The 17,453-nt window shown below is 35.5% G+C and overlaps 1 protein-coding gene across 3 annotated transcripts in view; it reads left to right on the forward strand.

The window, feature by feature from the left end:
- Nucleotides 1-17,453, forward strand: part of CYLD (CYLD lysine 63 deubiquitinase) — a 54,826-nt gene that overhangs the window by 22,969 nt on the left and 14,404 nt on the right. For all 3 annotated transcript variants that reach the window (XM_054452981.2, XM_054452982.2, XM_054452983.2), the window contains exons 6-10: nt 10,810-10,908; nt 12,453-12,569; nt 14,617-14,996; nt 16,195-16,360; nt 17,279-17,420. In XM_054452981.2, coding sequence (XP_054308956.1) covers nt 10,810-10,908; nt 12,453-12,569; nt 14,617-14,996; nt 16,195-16,360; nt 17,279-17,420 — 904 coding nt within the window. The remainder of the gene's footprint in view (nt 1-10,809; nt 10,909-12,452; nt 12,570-14,616; nt 14,997-16,194; nt 16,361-17,278; nt 17,421-17,453) is intronic.

Consider the following 17,453-nt stretch of genomic DNA (forward strand, 5'->3'; position numbering starts at 1 on the left):
TGTGTTCTGACTGCTCCACTGACTAGTGGGGCCTCTGTCTGTCTCACTTCTTGGGCCTCCCTATTTCCTGATACCCAAAAATATTAAAATTAGGCCAAGTCATAATCCTACAATGGCCTCTAAGTGTTCCAGTGAAAGAGAGAGTTGCATATCTCTCACTTTAAATCAAAAGCTAGAAATGATTAAGCTTAGTGAGGAAGGTATGTTGAAAGCTGCGAGAGACTGAAAACTAGGCCTCTTGTGCCAAAGTTAGCTAAGTTGTGAATGCAAAGGAATATTTCCTGAAGGAAATTAAAAGTGCTACTTTAGTGAACACATGAATGATAAAAAAGCAAAACAGCCTTATTGCTGATATGGAGAAAAGTTTAATTATCTGGATAGAAGATCAAACCAGCACATTCCCTTAAGCCAAAGCCTAATCCAGAGCAAGGCTCTAACTCTCTTCAATTCTGTAAAGGCTGAGAGAGGTAAGAAAGCTGCAGAAGAAAAGTTGGAAGCTCGCACAGGTTGGTTCATAAACTTTAAGGAAAGATGTCATCACCATAACATAAAAGTGCAAGATGAAGCAGCAGGTGCTGATATAGAAACTGCTGCAAGTTATCAGAAGATCTAGCTAAGTTAATTGATGAAAGTGGCTACATTAAACAAAAGATTTTCAGTGTAGGCTAAACAGCCTTCTATTGGAAGAAGATACCATCTAAGACTTTCATAGCTGACAGAAGTAGTCAATGCCTGGCCTCAAAGCTTCAAAGGATAGGCTGACTCTTTTGTTAGGGGTTAATGCAGTTGGTGACTTTAAGTTGAAGCCAGGATTCTGAAAATCCCAAAGCCCTTAAGAATTATGCTAAATCTACTCTGCCTGTGCAGTATAAATGGAACAACAAAGCCTGGATGAGAACACATCTGTTTATAGCATGCTTAATTGAATATTTTAAGTCTACTGTTGAGACCTACTGCTCAGGAAAAGGATTCCTTTCAAAACATTGCTGTTCATAGATGATGCACCTGGTCATTCAAAAGCTTTGATGGAGATGCACAAGAAGATTAATGTTATTTTCATGCTTGGTAGCACAATATCTGTTCTGCAGCATATGGATCAAGGAGTAATTTCTATTTGCAAGTTTTATTTAAGAAATATATTTTGTAAGGCTGCCATAGATCAGGATTCCTCTGATAGACTGGGCAAAGTCAATTGAAAACTGTCTGAAAAGGATTCACCATTCTGGATGCCATTAAGAACATTCATGATTCATAGGAGGAGGTCAAAATATCAACATTAACAGGAGTTTGGGAGAAGTTGATTCCAACCCTCATGGATGACTTTGAGGGACTGAAGATTTCAGTGGAAAAAATAACTGTAGATGTGGTGGAAGTAGCAAAAGAGCTAGAACTAGAGGTGGAGCCTGAAAATGTACTTGACCGAATTGCTGTAATCTCATGATCAAACTTGAGCGGATGAAGAAAGGAAAAGTGGTTCATTGAGATGACATCAACTCCTGGTGAGGATACTGTGAACATTGTTGAGATGACAACAAAGGATTTAGAATATTCCATAAACTTAGTAAAGAAGCAACAGGGCTTGGGAGAGGATTGACTCCAGTTTTGAAAGAACTTCTATTGTGAGTAAAATGCTATCAATGCTATCAAACAGTATCACATGCTACAGAGAAATCTTTTATGAAAGAAAGAGCCAACTTCATTGTTGTCTTATTTTAGGAAATTGCCACAGTCACTCCAACTTTCAGCAACCATCACCATGATCAGTCAGCACCCATCCACACTGAGGCAAGAACCTCCACCAGCAAAAAGACTATGACTCCTTGAAGGCTCAGATAATCATTAACATTTTTTAGCAATGAAATATTTTTTAAATTAAGGTATATACATTATTTTTAATAACATAATGGTATTGCACACGTAATGGACTACAGTATAGTGTAAACATAGCTTTCATATGCACTGGGAAACAAAAACACTTGTGTGACTTGCTTTATTGTGATATTTGCTTTATTGTGGTAGTCTGGAACAGAACCTGCAATGTCTCCGGGGTGTGCCTGTGTGGGTTTGTGGGTTTCAATTTTTTTTTTTTTAATTTCCAAAGGGTACTTTTGAAAGCTCAAAAAATAATTAAAAGAAAAGCATTTTAGATTGAGAGTAACCGTTCTCTTTACCTACCTTAATTGCATTTCTTTGAATTTTACATTTTACAACTGAATGCAATTCATTATATTGAATACGTTAGGAGACTAGGGAAATCATTAGTTTAGTATTATAATTTAAGATTGAGATACCTGAACTATGAAGTTGGCTTATGTATAATTGATTGTTTTTCTCAGTTGGCTGTAGAATAAATACTTGAAGTGCTTTCTCCCACACACACACTCTAGAGCTGTATTTCCTTCTGTCTATTTTTTCCACATCTCAATTTGGTTTGAAATGTAAATTATCTTGGGTTCTACAGTAGCACTTAAAAAGAAAAGCAAAGAAAAAAACCACCCTTTCTATTTTTCCTGGAATATAACCTGACAAGGAATTCTTCATTAGTAGTATTTATCTTAAAAACATTTACAGTTTTGTTTTATTAAAATATTGGTGGAGGATTAAAATAATAAAAATTAGTTACATGAATATCTTGGGCGTCACTTGTCATGCACACTTTGATCTTCTAAATCAGTAGTTATCATTGTCATTATTGCTGGCTCAGAGCAGTGAAGAGAAAGGAAAAGAATGGTATTTTTTTTTTCTTTTAAAGCTTGATTTTCATAAACCCTCAATAGGAGATAATTAAGAATGATGCCAGCTTTTATAACATAATACATAAATTACACTTATTTGTCAACAAAATAAAGCTTGCAAATAGACTTTAAAAACTAAAGTTGTTTAAATGAAAATTAATTTAGTTTATTTAAATGAGTCTTCATTTGCCTTTCATGTCATCATTAGGACTCTTTTCTTGAGGGGAAAAAAAAGTCAAAGTGTCTCCTTTAGTTCCTTAGTTTCTTTTTCTTGCCCAATTACCTTCATCTGTAAAACAAAATTAATATTTCCAGCATTTAAAAAAGAAAAAAGATTCTTTTTGGAGCAGTTGAACAGCTGGGAAGCTTAGGAAAGAATTCTTTCTAGTCAATTGCTTATAATAGTTGGCTTCTGAAGGATACCTTTGATTGAAAGATGCAGGAATCTTAAACCTGTTATAAAATTGTTTCTCTCTTATATTTCTGTTCTAAATGGTTAAAAACACTGCTAACATATCTAATTTGACATTATGTTCATGTTCTTGACGTTGTTATGATGAAGCATATCAATTAGCACCACCCCAAAATTATACATTTCTGTTTTTCTAGTTCAACCTGTGTCTTCTGTTCTAGTTGTGGGGGTTGGGAGTATAATGCTGTTTTTTTGACGATCTCTACAATCAAGATAGTGAACATATCCACCACCCCAAAATATGTCCCTTCCCTCTGCCTCTTCCTGTCCTCTCAACCCCCTACATTCAGACAACCACTGGTCTTCTTTACGTCAGTATACACTTGTTCACATTTTTAAGGATTTTACAGAAGTGGAATAACTCAGGATGCATTCTTTTTTGTCTGGCTTATTTCACTCGACATAATTATTTTTTATTCATCCATGTTGTCCTTTTTATTGTTGATATGGTTATATTAGTTTCTATATCTATTCACTTGTTGATGGACACTTGAGTTGTTTTCAGTTTTTGGCTATTATGAATAATGCTGCTATGAAAATTTGTGTACGAATCTTTGTATGGACATATGCCTTCATTTCACTTGGGTACCTACCTAGATGTGGAATGGCTGGTAATATCATAGGTGACTGTTAACTTAAATAAAACCCCCAAACTTTCCAAGCTGTGTTTCCAAAGTTGTTGCATTATTTTACATTCCTAGAAGCAGCATATGAGAGATACGGTTCTTCCATATCTTTGCCAACACTTGGTATGATCAGTTTTTAAAATTTTAGTAACATCTAATTGTGGTTTTACTCTGCGCTTCATTGGTGACCAGTGATATCAAACATCTTTCCATGTGTGTATTTGTCATCTATATATCTTGTTTGGTTTAGTATCTGTGAAAGTCTTTGGCCGATTATTAATTGTTTCTTTATGATTGGGTTTTGAGAGTTATTCATACAGTTTGAATACAAACCCTTTTTCAGATATATGCTTTACAGCATTTCAGATGATTATAGATTCACATGCAGAGAGAGGGATCCTATGTGCCCTTTAGCCAGTTTTTCCCAGTGGTAACATTAACATCTTGTAAAACAAGACGTGTGCAACATCACAGCCAGAATGTTAACCCTGATACAATCAAGAAGCAGAACATTCCTATCCCACAAAGATCTCTTATGTTGCCCTTTTATTGCCGCACAAATTCCCTCTTACTCCTGCCCCATCCTTAACCTCTGACAACCACTCATCTGCTCTCGATTTCTGTAATTCAGTTATTTCAAGAATGTTACATAAATGGAGTTGTACGGTACATAACCTTTTGAGACTGGCTCTTTTTTCACTGAGCATAATTCTCTGGAGATTTATCTATATTATTTAATATATATCCATGGATTGTTCCTGTTTATTCCTGAGTAATATTCCATATTATGGATGTATCAGTTTGTTTAACTGTTTAGCCATTGAAGGACATCTGATTTGTTTCCAGTTTTTGGCTATTATGAATAATGCCTTTATAAATATTTGTGTGTAGTTTCTTGAGTGCACAAAAATCTTTATTTCTTGACATAATTGTCCAAGTGTATATTCGCTGATATTTGCAAATTTAGTTTCTTAAGAAACCGCTAAACTGTTTTCCAGAGTGACTGTACTCTTACTTTACCACTGGCAATATATGGGTAATCTGGTTTCTCTCTATCCTTTCCAGCATTTGGTGTTGTCCCTATTTTTAATTTTAGCCATTCAGAGAGATTTGTAGTTGTATTTCACTGTGATTTTGATTTGAGTTTACCTGATGGCTGCTGATGTTGAACATCGTTCCGTGTACTCACTGTCATCTGTATATATTCTTTTTCTTTCTTTTTTTTTTTTTTTTTTGAGATGGAGTCTTGCTCTGTCACCCAGGCTGGAGTGCAGTGGCATGCTCTCGGCTCACTGTAACCTCCACCTCCTGGGTTCAAGTGATTCTCCTGCCTCAGCCTCCCAAGTAGCTGGGATTACAGGCGTGCGCCACCACGCCCAGCTAATTTTTGTGTTTTTAGTAGAGAGAGGGTTTCACCATGTTGGCCAGGCTGGTCTGGAACTCCTGACCTCAAGTGATCCACCTGCCTCGGCTTCCCAAAGTGCTGGGATTACAGGCGTGAGACCCTGCATCCAGCCTTCGTATATATTCTTGAGTGAAAGGTGTCCTCATCTCTTTTGCCCAGATTCTCATTGGATCCTGTGCTTTTTTACTGTTGAGTTTTGAGAAGTCTTTATATATTCTAGATACTAATTCTTTGTTCGATATATGGTTTGCACATTTTATCTCCCAATGTGTAGCTTGTCTTTTCATCCTCTTAATAGGGTCTTTCACAGAGTACAAGATTTTTATTTTTATGAAGTCCAATTTATAAAGTTTTTCTTGTGTGGGTCAAGCTTTTGTGTCAAGTTCAACAACTTTTGTTTAGCTCTACATATGGAAGATTTTCTCCTAAGCTTTTAAAAATTGAAATGTAATATGTTGTGCAACCCTCACCACTATCCAGTTCTAGAACATCTTCATGGGAACCCTGTACCCATTAAGCAGTTACTTCCCATTGTCTCTTACGCTGAGACCCTGACAACCACTGATCTGCTTTCTATCTCTTACAGATTTGCCTATTCTGGACATTTCACATAAATAGAATAAAAGATACATGGTTTGTGTCTGGCTTCTTCAGTTAAGCATAATCTTTTCAAGGTTCATCCATGTGATAGCAAAATCAGTATTCTAACCTTCTTTATGGTTGAATAATATTCCAATAAATGGATCTGCCATATTTTGTTTATCCATTTTTCAGTCGATGGACGTCAGTTTCTAGTTTTTGACTATTATTAAAAATGCTGCTGTGAACATTGATATACACGTTATTCTGTGGACATCTGTTTTCAGTTCTGTTGGGTACTCCCTAGGAGTAGAATTGCTGGGTCATATGGTGACTGTGTGTTTAGTCATTTGTGGAACTGCCAAATGGTTTTCTGAAGGAGCTGCACCATTTACTTTTCCAGCTGCAATGTATGAGGGTTCTAAATTCTTTGCATCCTTGTTCTCTGTTTTCCAAAAAGTTTCATAGATTTACTTTTTACATTTAAGTCTATAATTTATTTTGAGTTAATTTTGTATAAGGTGTGAGACTTAAGTAGAATTTCTTTTTTTAAAAAGTCTGTGGATATCTAATTGTTCCATCACTATTTGTTGAAAAGACTCTTTCTTCCATTGAATTATTTTTCTACCTTTGTCAAAATTCAGTTGGGTATATTTATGTGGGTCTATTTCTTGGTTCTCCATTCTGTTTCATTGATCTGTGTGTCTGTCCTACTGCCCATACCACAGTCTTGATCACTGTGGCTAACAAGTAAGTCTTGCAATCTATTAAACTAATTCCTCCTACTTTATTCTTCTTTTCCAAAATTATTTTAGGTATTCTAGATCTTTTGCCTTTCCATATGCATTTTAGAGTAATCTTGTGTACACTTATACAAAATCTTCTTGAGATTTTGATAGGAATTGCATTAAACCTGTATATAACTTTGGGGAGAATTGATATACTTTGGCTAGAGAGAGCAGAACTTTTGTTGGGGCCTTCTTTTGTTTATGCCTATTGATGTTTCCAGGGTACTGATTTTTTTAGCTCTAAGTATGGGATAAGAATGTTGTCAAGAAGAAAACACAGAGGGAAGTCTCTGTGATGTTATTTCTTAGGTCTTGAGGTTTCTAGCTGGTCTACCTTCTCATCTCTACCTTTCAAAGTCTTCTTATATTTGTTTTATATATTATGTCTAGAGATTTTAGTTGTACTTAGCAAGAGAAATAGGAAGTACATCTACTTTATCTTCCCAGAAGTGGAAGTTTCACCTTCCTTTCTAACTTACCAATAGATATTAGAGATTATTTCATATTAATACATAAGTTGTATACTTGGTCTTTTGTTTAAATCATTGCATTGTATTTCATTTTATGCATGTACCATAGTTTTTGAACCAGCCTCCTACTGATGAGCATTTAGGTTGTTTTCAATCTTTTGCTGTTATAAACAGTGCTTCAGTGAATAACTTCATATCTGTATATCAGGTAGCATGTGTGTCCGTATAAAAAGATAACTTCCTAGGAGTAGAATGCTAGGCCAAAGGCTATATGCATTTTACATTTTGATAGACAGTAATACATGGCTTTCATAGAGATTGCTTGTCAATCGGAGTCACCATGAATGTTGCCTTTATAGGCAGTACTCCTGGTCCTATGAGACAGTTAGAGCTGGAGCTCTGAAGAAGGATAATTTGAAGCACCAGATCTCAGCATGCAACTTTTGATGTTATCTGTACGGCACCTTCAAGCATTTCTTGAAGAATTTTTCATATACTATTATGGAAAATATTTATTCTGATCAGGAACCCAACCTTTTAGAGATTTTTGAATAGTTGCTATGTAGGATATTTCTGACATCGGGTTTAATAATACCTCATTCTACTCAAGTAAACTGTATTTTCTTCATAAGATTTCTGTGGATGTTAAATTCTCATTTGAGTCTGAATTATGCTCTTGTGGCTGCTGATGTTAAGCCGTACATTAATTAAACAATTTCTCTTAATTTACTGGGGCATTCAAATTCATAGACATTTCATTTGATTTGAACAATAACTTGTTCACTAGTTTATTGTTATGATTTCCTGCTCAAGATTCTCCAAGGGATATTTCTTTTTCTGGTTAAATCAACACGTGATGGATAAGCTGTGAATTTTATCATTTAAATGCAGTCTTGCTGTGTATATATAATGGATACTTTTGGTTTGGTTTCTTTTGCTGAACACAATGTCCATGTTGCCCTGTTTATCAGTAGTTTATTCCTTTTTTATTATTGCTATGTAGTATTCCATTGTATGAATAGAGCATAATTTGTTTCTCTATTCTTCTGTAGAATAGCTTGTTTCCAGCTTTTGATTAGAATGAATAGGGCTGCTCTGTACATTTTTACTCATGCTGTTTGGTGGAATTATCTTCTATATCTTTTAATGTCTTTAATCAGGATTGTTTTAATCACACAAAATTGCCAGCTGAATTTATTTCTTACCTTGTTTTCCATCCCATATTTATCTTTTCCTGAGTTGGTAATCACTTATAATTCATATAAGTTTGAAAGCTTTGCTTCATGACCCAAGTAGTTTTGGGCCATGAACACAGTTGTGACAAGGTAACAAGAAATATTTGGTGTGTAATTGCTGGAGGGCAATTAGAGGTGGTTTGTGCCCCTTTGTCTGTATAGAATTCTGATGGAAAGTCTTCTTCTTCAGAGCTGATATTTGACCCCCTCTCAGACAGCCTTTGGCAGAAGGTAGCCACAGTTTCCGACTCCAGTGCCCTCCTACTCACATTCCTAATCTTTGGAGCTCCTCCCTAGTGTCACCAGCAGAACTGTCACCACCGGCCATCCAGTTGGCCCTCCAGTCCTGCCAGGCTACCTTCGAAGCCTAACAAAGGGAAGAGCACTTGCTTCATTTGTTATAATGGTTACTAACTATATAATGGATCTATATCGTGGTATACATGTGAACATACTTTAAAAATGTTATATGCAGTTAATTACAGTTAATAGTTGGAGTTGTTTTTCTTTAGTAAATTTATATGCTATAATTTGGAAACTCTTCTCAGTGACTAAGATTTTCCTTCTGAAGTAGCTGTCATGGGTGCTATTTAAAGATATCTGAATGACAACATCATAAAAGAACAGTAGTATCCTCTTTCATCAAGGGATACTTCCAAGACCCCCAGTGGATACCTGAGACTATGGATAGTACTGAACCCTACATATACTGTGTTTTTCCTCTACATTCATGCCTCTGATAAAGTTTAATTTATATATTAGGCACAATAATATATTAAAAACAATAATCAGAGAAGAGACAATAATAACAATATGGCAACATCACTACTCTTGTACTTCAGGACTATTATTAAGTAAAATAAGGGTGACTTGAATGTAAGCACTGTGATACTGCAATAGTTGATCTGATGACTGAGGTGGCTACTAAGTGACTAACAAGGCAGGGAGTAGACAGTGTGGAGATGCTGGACGGGGATGGGTTACGTCCAGGGATTATGGATTAGGATGGTGCAAGATTTCGTTATAATACTCAAAACAGCATGCAACTTAAAACTTACGAATTGTCTGTTTCTGCAATTTTTTATTTAATATTTTTGGACAGTGGTTGACTGTGGGTAACTGATACCATGGAAGGTAAAAGTGTGGATAAGTGGGGACCACAGTATTAGTATATAGCTTTTCTCTTATTATATCACTTGATCGAAATCATGGTTAATTGGTATAATTTTTGAATGAAAATATTTTCATATTCTATTGGATCGTATTATGAGATGTTTAAGATATAGTTTAATAACACATCCCCCTCCTCTTTCAACCATGGAAAAAAGTTACCAAGTATTTACATATAATTCATTTAGTATAATTTCCTCTTTTTTTAAGAAAAGTCTTTTCCTTGTATTTAAAATGTAAAAATTTTCCTATTTCTTTCTTTCTGTCCTCAAATCCACTGTGGGTGATATCGTTTTTGCTGACACACAGCTTTATCAGGTATGACTCCTAAGTGTCGTGTTGGACTCCACGGATGTATTGTTGAATTTTTCAAAGGAAGAACTTTTCACACTGCCTCTTCTACATTCCCTTGATCAGTATTTAGGAGTATTTTATGATCATTGCTGGTCTTTAAGGTCTAGAGTGGTCTTTGTATTCAAAACAAGTTTGCCACACTTATTACACCTATATTTCAGAAATAATTGTGAGTGTTTTCTTCAAATATATTATTGTTGTATGTCTCTGGCTTTCTGTATTTTTAATCTATGCATAATTCTCTATGTTTTCCTCTTTTATATGTATAAGTGTTTGTATACACATCTGTGTTATTCTTAACATATATGTTTTTAAAAGCAGATATGTGTTCTTAGCCAGAACTTTCTTTCCTAACCATGATACATATTCCTAACCAGGCTTTTTTCAAACTGTGTTCGTGAAATATATTAATCTGAGATGCTAAGCAAAATGGCACAAAAATTTTTATCAATAAGTTTATTTTGTTTCTCCCTGAGCAATTCACAATGCACATTAGCATATTAAAGGCTCTGGTTCCGTGCAGTAAAGAAATTGTTTATCTTTGTTTATCTTGGCATCTTCAAGAAATATTTGAGTTTGAAACACTTCATAATACACAGGGGTGTTCTAAGCCTGCTGATTTGGGAAATGCTGTAAAAACCGAGTAAGATTTTCTTTGTAGTGTTTTAAGAGATCAAATAAAATTGACTACAAGTGATTACATTTTCAAGAGGTTAAAGCATTTAGCTGAATTGTGTTTTGAGAGGGTATTTTCTTGTAGAAATTACATTTTGAAATACAGCATTGATTTTTCCCCCATAGTATTATCTTTTTCAATACTTTTGATGGCCTTTAAAAGGAATTTGTAAAACTAAAAATTCTGCCTTTTTGTGGAAACAGGGTTTTTTTTTATTTTGTTACTGTCATTGCTTCCTTGATTTTTTCTCTTCTATAAGAATTTGCCTTTATCTTTAAAAAACATGTTTACTGTTTCAGAGAGCGTGACACAGGAAAGGAGGCCTCCCAAACTTGCCTTTATGTCAAGAGGTGTTGGGGACAAAGGTTCATCCAGTCATAATAAACCAAAGGCTACAGGTATGGATTAATAGCATATAACCTTTAGTAATTTACATAATGCCTAACTTGCCATAGCGTTAAAAAGATTATAAGCTATTACTTCTGAACATGTATGTAGACTTTTTTTCTTTCAAACATTTTTAGTAGTGAAACTAAAGCTTGTATATAAATACTGTTGCTTAAGCCAAGTGTTCCCAGCCTTTTTTATCTCAGGAAGAGTTCCCCATAAGGTCTTGTGTGTTTTGCTGGTCTATAATCAAATGGTTTTTGGAACTCCTTACTTGGAATATTTGTATGTAAAGTTTAGGATTGCAACTGTGTAAAATAATCCTATATGGATAATGTTATATAGGATAAAGTATACTAGAGGTTAATTAAATGGATTTTACTAACTAGATGTGGCACAAATTAAATCCCAAACTGCTAAGCAAAAATTTCTTCTCTTTCCCAGAAGCTTCCTCACAATATGTGTGGAGCTTACAGCTCTTTTTTTTGTTAGCTTCCACATACTTCATAGATTTATCGAATAGTAGTTATACAAGCCGAAGAGCTCATTAAAAAGGCTCTGAGAATTTTTGTTAACTCAGATGTGAGTTAGGAAAAGAATGTTTTTTTCCTCAATTATTACAATTTTGGCTCGTTTAAAAGGAAATTGTACTTTCAGAATTATTTTGTGTGCCCTTGGGGCCTGGGAGACTTAGGATTAATTGAGGATATATAGGTAACAGTCTTTTTTATGTTAAGCTATAGATCTATATAGGATAGCTCAAACTTGCTACTCTCACTTAAGTAGAAACAGACTAAAGATTTTCTTAAGCTATGGCATGTTAATTGTATTGTAGTAGATCTTAAAGTTATAAAATGTACAGCTACCTGCTTTAATTTGAAAAGGGAAATCAGCTTTTTCGTGAGTTCTGGAGAGCCCACTGCCCCCCACTGTGTGTGGCATGTCCTTGAATTAATACTGAGACAAGGTAATGTCATGAAATGGCTGTGACATAGCTACACTCGCCCTCTCACGTATAATAAATCCAATCTATAAGAAATAATAGTGCTTGATTTTTTCAAAGACACAAGGAATTTGATGACCAAAAATTCCAAAATGCTTAAAACTTAACTATTTTTAAATGTAATTTGTATATTGATTTATATGTAGAATTTGAGGATTACCTTCTTTTAAAATAATAGGTTAAATTTGTGAACCAATGGGTCTACGAAATGAAGCTGGAAAATGGTGATTTTGACATTTAGAAATAAGCTGTGGTACATGGAACAATTTCTTAAAGCAGTTCATTTTTTTAAAAATGAGTGGGCTTTTCTTTTAACTTACTCCTGTTTCCCTCCTATCTTGACTTTTGGGCTGAAAAATATTTTTAGTATTGTCAAAATGGTTACCAAATTTTTAAAAGCTGAAGACAGTTAAAAAACATATTGTGTTTATATACATTTATTGGTTATGTAAACAGTTATTAACATCATATTCATAATAATTTCTCTTACTAAAAAAAAACTTTGATGCTATCTTGACTTTATTTTTAAATGAAACTTTTCTTGTTCTATAGGATCTACCTCAGACCCTGGAAATAGAAACAGATCTGAATTATTTTATACCTTAAATGGGTCTTCTGTTGACTCACAACCACAATCCAAATCAAAAAATACATGGTACATTGATGAAGGTAATCAGTAATTTTAGTGTTCTTTATAATGATCCTTTCTTTCTAACTCATCAAAGAAAAATGGTTTTTTTTTTCTTTTTATTATTATTATTATTATTATTATTATTGTACTTTAGGCTCTATGGTACATGTGCGCAACGTGCAGGTAAGTTACATATGTATACATGTGCCATGCTGGTGCGCTGCACCCACCAACTCGTCATCTAGCATTAGGTGTATCTCCCAATGCTATCCCTCCCCCCTCCCCCCACCCCACAACAGTCCCCGAAGTGTGATGTTCCCCTTCCTGTGTCCATGTGTTCTCATTGTTCAATTCCCACCTATGAGTGAGAATATGCGGTGTTTGGTTTTTTGTTCTTGCGATAGTTTACTGAGAATGATGATTTCCAATTTTATATCAATATTTGTAGTTTTTGGAAACAGAATAAGTAGACCACTCTTTGTAATATTGCTGAACTAAAATATTGTACACAGTTTGAACTGTACTGCTGTTAAGATTATTAAAATGTTTAAGCAATGTATTAGTAATTTGTTCTTTTCCTTTAACTGATCTATTTAGGGTGGAAGATTTCTGTCTGGTTCCTTCCTGACCTCTTTAAAGCACTCCCTTTTAAAAAATTTGATCTTCCCTTGGTCCTGGGACGTCATTTTCACCTAGTTTATTCTCTTCTTTGTTCATTTGTTCAACAAATATTTATTGAGTGCTTATGATTGCCAGGCATTCTTTTAGGCATCAAGATGAAAATGGTGAGAAAAAAATAGACATGGTTCATGCCATTTGTGAGTTTGCAGTTGTTAAGTTGTTGAGATAGAAATTAATCAAACAACCACAGACACAGAAGTAGAGTTGCCTTGGTGGTGTGTGCAGTGAAGGTGCATGATGCTGTGAGACTACACCAAAGATGATTTTTCTCAGGGTCTTAGGGATGTTTCTTTGGGGCAGTGACACATGCTTAGGTTTACCAGAGGAGTGACAGATGACAAAGTGAAAGGGGCCAGAACCTCCTTGGGAGAAGAAATAGCATAGGGAAAGTCCTCCTGGAAGAATGGAAGCTAGTGTTTGCCAGGGACTAGAACACAGAGAGAGGCATGACACTCATGAGATGAGAATGGAAAGGCAAACAGTCCTGACTCTGTGGTCTCCCAACCTTTAGAGTTTTGCCTGCCACATTTGTTTTTAAGGCACCTGGAGCTGATTTTCGTGTAGAGTATGAGTAGGATTCCTGTTTAATTTTTTTAAAAAATATGGATAACCAGTTATCTCAACAGCATTTAGTAAGAAGTTCATTCTTTCCTCATTGATCTGCAATACCTGCCTGTCAGCTGTATTAGTCATTTTAAGGAAATAGCTTTTGGCTGTGGCTCTCTTTATCATGTGTTTGGTTTCTCTTAAATTACATTCTGTGTTTGTGTTTATTCTGCCTTTGAACTTCTTATTGTATGTTTGTTTTCTCTCTTCTATTGTTTCTGTTCTTTAGTTTATTCTTTGCTACTTTTTTGAGGGTTATTCTGTTCTTTTAACTTCCCAAGTTGTATGCTGAGTTCATATTTAGCTTTTGTTGTTTTCTGAAATAAGCAATGAAGTCTATAAAATTCCCTTATAAGTATTAATTTAGCCATGTTCCATGAGGATTCTTTCTTTCTTTGTTACTTTTTCTCTCTTTTTCCTTTATTGTTAAAACATATTATTTCTTTTTTGATCCATTAGTTATATAGAAGCATTTCTTAAGGTTTTTGGTATCTTTTTGTACCGCCTTCTCAATTAATTGTATTTTGGACAAAGACTATCACGTATACGATACCCACTGATAATAGATTTTTTTGGTTTGAACAGTTGGGTGCCATTGACTGAGGTGCATAAATATGGAGGTGGCGAGAGAAGCGAGAACACTGTTGGAGATAATAACTTTGCGATGCCTATGAGAGTACTATTAATAGCAGGGAGGTCAGGTGGGCGGTTGGACTAGATCTGTATATTAATTTTTAGAAATGTAAGACAGAGTCAATATCCTTGAATACATTTCTCTAATTAGGAATAATTTTTTAGTTGCAGAAGACCCTGCAAAATCTCTTACAGAGATATCTACAGACTTTGACCGTTCTTCACCACCACTCCAGCCTCCTCCTGTGAACTCACTGTCCACCGAGAACAGATTCCACTCTTTACCATTCAGTCTCACAAAGATGCCCAATACCAATGGAAGTATTGGCCACAGTCCACTTTCTCTGTCAGCCCAGTCTGTGATGGAAGAGCTAAACACTGCACCCGTCCAAGAGAGTCCACCCTTGGCCATGCCTCCTGGGAACTCACATGGTCTAGAAGTGGGCTCATTGGCTGAAGTTAAGGAGAACCCTCCTTTCTATGGGGTAATCCGTTGGATCGGTCAGCCACCAGGACTGAATGAAGTGCTCGCTGGACTGGAACTGGTAATTTAACTTGACCCAAAAATTTCAATTTTTTTCTCTATGAGGTTTTGTGCAGATTTCACCCTATTATATGCTTTTTGACAAACTGTTATATTTGTCAGAAGAGCTATCACTGCAGAATAATTTTCTCACCATGTTGCCTGACTTCCCTTTGCCGCCCCGAAGCTTGCGACCCACTTGTCCTAATGTTGGTTGATTTACGTTCAAGGAATGAAAGTTGATTTTTAGGCCAATTGATTTAGGCGCCTTATATTAAACAGAATTTAGTAAATCAAGCAAATTTGCCATCAGCTTTTCTCTTTTGTCTTCAGCCCCTTCCCCTGGTCAGTTCTAATAATTATATCACTGGCTTTAAAATTAATCACCATTTTTAGAGATCTTTTGAGACCTTTGCTAGAGGGAAAGGTTTTCCCTTTAGAGATCAGAAGAACATATCGTTTGATATTTTGTAATCAGGAAAGGAGAAGTTGAGTATGTTTAGCATTTATTTAGAGATGGGGTCTCACTCTATTGCCCAGACTGGAGTGCAGTAGCACGGTCAGGGCTCACTGCAGCCTCGACCTCCCGGGCTCAAGCTATTCTCCTGCCTCAGTCACCTGAGTAGCTGGAATTACAGACATGTACCACCATGCTTGGTAATTTTTTTGTATTTTTAGTAGAGACAGGGTTTCGCCATGTTGCCCAGGCTGGTCTCAGACTCCTGGACTCAAGTGATCTGCCCGCCTTGGCCTCCTAAAGTGTTAGGATTATGGGCATGAGCCACCACACCTGGCCAATTTAAATATATTTCTTTTTTTTTTCTTGTTTGTTTCCATGCTAGTGAATACTATCTTATGGGGCATGGCGGGGAGGCAAGAATGAGGGTTAAAATAAATAGCCTTCTCCTTCCCTGCCTGTTTTAATGCTTGTAGAAATGGTGCGGGAAAGCCCGTTTAACCAGGGGACGTTGGAGCATATATTCTGAAAGGAAATACAAGAAGGACTTCATGGTGGATTAAGGAATTCACTTCTTAAATCAGTAGCTGTGGGCTGAAGCACTGATTACTCAACTTCTTTTTCTCGATGAGGTTCTCAGTACAGGTGCGAAGAGGGAGTGGTGAGAAAGGGTATACTAGAAACAGGTCTTAGAAACCTTAGTTCTTTGTATACTATCTCTGTAAGGCACGGTATAATGCATATTGAAGCATTTCTTTTTCAGGAAGATGAGTGTGCAGGCTGTACGGATGGAACCTTCAGAGGCACTCGGTATTTCACCTGTGCCCTGAAGAAGGCGCTGTTTGTGAAACTGAAGAGCTGCAGGCCTGACTCTAGGTTTGCATCATTGCAGCCGGTTTCCAATCAGATTGAGCGCTGTAACTCTTTAGGTATTTGGATGCTTTTTGTTTACTTAACAACCTGGAATGACTCTAATTCTAATCTCATATCATGTTATATTAGGTGATGGTGACAGTGTTTTAATATATTTCTTGCCAACGCTCATTAAGCTTTAAATCAGTAAAAATGTTGCATGGTGTATAAGAAAGTTGTTTTAAGAGGGGACATCTTAAAAAAGTATTAGGACGTGCATTTGGGACTTATAAAGTGACTAATATTGTGGTTTGTTTTTCTCTTCCTGTTGATGACAGACATTTAGTTTTCAGCAATATTAGTGGTAGAAATTGAAATGTAACCTTCTTTTTTTTTTTTACTGACTTCCCTCACAGTGTCTTGTTTACAGCAGTGAGTGTATCTTACAAAGAAATCAGCATTTTAGTGTAAGAAGTAGATTTCAACTGATTGCTGGAGGACAGCTCTCCTCATCACGTGTAATTGGTGGCAGTTTCCTGGTGCTGTTCCTTTCCACTTCTACATAATAGTGGAAAAGCATCTTGGGGCTTCAGCAGGTGCAAACAGGAAAGCCATCTTTATGAAAAACACTCTTATTATGTTGAAATAGTACTTTGGAATTTTCATTTTCTTTTCAAACTTGAAAATGAAGCAACTTCAGATAAATAGTGAAATATTTGGGAAACATATTTTACTTGACAGATGCTTTTTACACATAATACTCTAAAGTGTGTTTTTAAATCTTGGAGGAAATGAAATTGAAAATGAACAATAGCAATTTTTATAAGCCAAGTCGAATAGCAGTTAACCAAAGCCTACTTTCCACTTAAAGTTAAGAAACAAATTTTGCATCAAAATACAAAAACATTTTAAAATGAAAAAATATTTATGGGAATACATATTGTAATAGTTTAAAAGAATTCTTTTCATTTACTATTAAAAAAAAATCTTTTCAGCATTTGGAGGCTACTTAAGTGAAGTAGTAGAAGAAAATACTCCACCAAAAATGGAAAAAGAAGGCCTGGAGATAATGATTGGGAAGAAGAAAGGCATCCAGGGTCATTACAATTCTTGTTACTTAGACTCAACCTTATTCTGGTAAGTTTAAAATGAATGCAATAGGTATAGATA

The sequence above is a fragment of the Pongo pygmaeus genome, chromosome 18, assembly GCF_028885625.2.
Source record: "Pongo pygmaeus isolate AG05252 chromosome 18, NHGRI_mPonPyg2-v2.0_pri, whole genome shotgun sequence".
Lineage (NCBI taxonomy): Eukaryota > Metazoa > Chordata > Mammalia > Primates > Hominidae > Pongo > Pongo pygmaeus.